Source organism: Malus sylvestris, chromosome 14 (assembly GCF_916048215.2).
Source record: "Malus sylvestris chromosome 14, drMalSylv7.2, whole genome shotgun sequence".
NCBI classification, from domain to species: Eukaryota; Viridiplantae; Streptophyta; class Magnoliopsida; order Rosales; family Rosaceae; genus Malus; species Malus sylvestris.
In genome coordinates, this window is record NC_062273.1 from 11,995,197 (window position 1) to 11,996,556 (window position 1,360).

A 1,360-nucleotide genomic window follows, 5' to 3' on the forward strand; every position below is an offset into this window, starting at 1 on the left:
TTAGTCGGACCGATATACTTCATTCCCCCTTTCCATAATGAAGTCTGAAACATCTAGGTGAGTTGCGTCAAATTGCCTTGATAAATCAAACACTGGATCAGGTATATCCATTGGTTTAGCCTGGTCGAGAAAATTGGTCTCGACACCCTTCTTCTTGAGGGAGGCTTTATACAACTCCACCAGATGTTTTGGGGTACGACAAGTTCGCACCCAATGCCCATTGCCACCACACCTATGGCAGGCTCCTTCAGAGTTCCTGGGAGCATTGGTCATGTTAGCTTTGCCTTTGTGACGATTCACATTCTTAAAGCTCGGGCCAGAATTATGCCTCTGAACCTGGTTGTGAAACTGACCACCATGGTTCTTGCTTTTCCTATTCCATCGACCTCGTTTGTGGCCACGTCCTTGTTTATGATAATTACCACCAGAGGATGTGGCGTTCACTTCGAGGGAAGTAGCATTTACTTCTAGGAATGGTGCAGATCCAGTAGGTCGGGAATTATGGTTTTTCATCAGGAGCTCATTGTTCTGTTCAGCTACCAGGAGCACAGATATCAGCTGGTTGTATTCAGTGTAGCCTCGCACTCTATACTGCTGCTGCAGGAGCACGTTATTGGCATGAAATGTGCTGTAAGTCTTTTCCAGCAATATTTCATCAGTAATGGTATCCCCACAGAGCTTCATCTGAGAGGTAATCCTGAACAACGCAGAATTGTACTCCGCCACTGATTTGAAATCCTGAATTCTCAGGTGAGACCACTCATAGCGAGCTTTTGGAAGAATCACCGTTGTCTGGTGATTATATCTGCTTCGCAAGGCCTCCCAGAGAGCTAACGGATCTTCAACCGTTAAGTACTTACTCTTTAGTGCCTTATCAAGATGGCGGCGAATAAAGATCATAGCCTTCGCCCGATTTTGAGAAGATGAGCTGCTTTCTTCCCTGATGGTATCTCCAAGATTCCCTGCTTCCAGATGGATCTTGGTATCAAGTACCCAAGTAAGGTAATTCTTCCCAGTAATGTCCAGGGCAGCATATTCAAGCTTAGCCAAGTTCGTCATTTTCTTTTCTGAAAGAAAATGAGATGTGTAAGAACTTGCAGTAATATGTATTCCTAGAGGAATGTGATGTTAGAACTTCTGGTTCTTACAAATTTTTCATTTTGATCTTCAGGCTAAAATGATAAGCACTCGAAACTTCTGGCTCGAGATTTTCAGGGTGAATGAGAAGGGCGATTGTACCGCACCATTCTCATTGAAAGAATGTAACATGGAATGGGCGATTAGTCCGCACCACTCAAGTAGCAAGAAAATTGAAATACGCAGAGCAGGGTGGGCGATTATACTGCACCACCTAAAATTG

The 1,360-nt window shown here is 44.2% G+C and overlaps 1 protein-coding gene across 1 annotated transcript; it reads right to left on the reverse strand.

Annotated features, from left to right (window-relative positions):
- LOC126599024 (uncharacterized) lies at positions 1-1,059 on the reverse strand. Its single transcript, XM_050265411.1, has 2 exons — positions 579-1,059; positions 1-467 (listed from the first exon to the last, which is right to left on the reverse strand). Exons 1-2 carry the CDS (start codon positions 1,057-1,059, stop codon positions 1-3), a joined length of 948 nt encoding a protein of 315 aa, XP_050121368.1.
- Between the last annotated feature and the right edge of the window lie 301 nt (positions 1,060-1,360).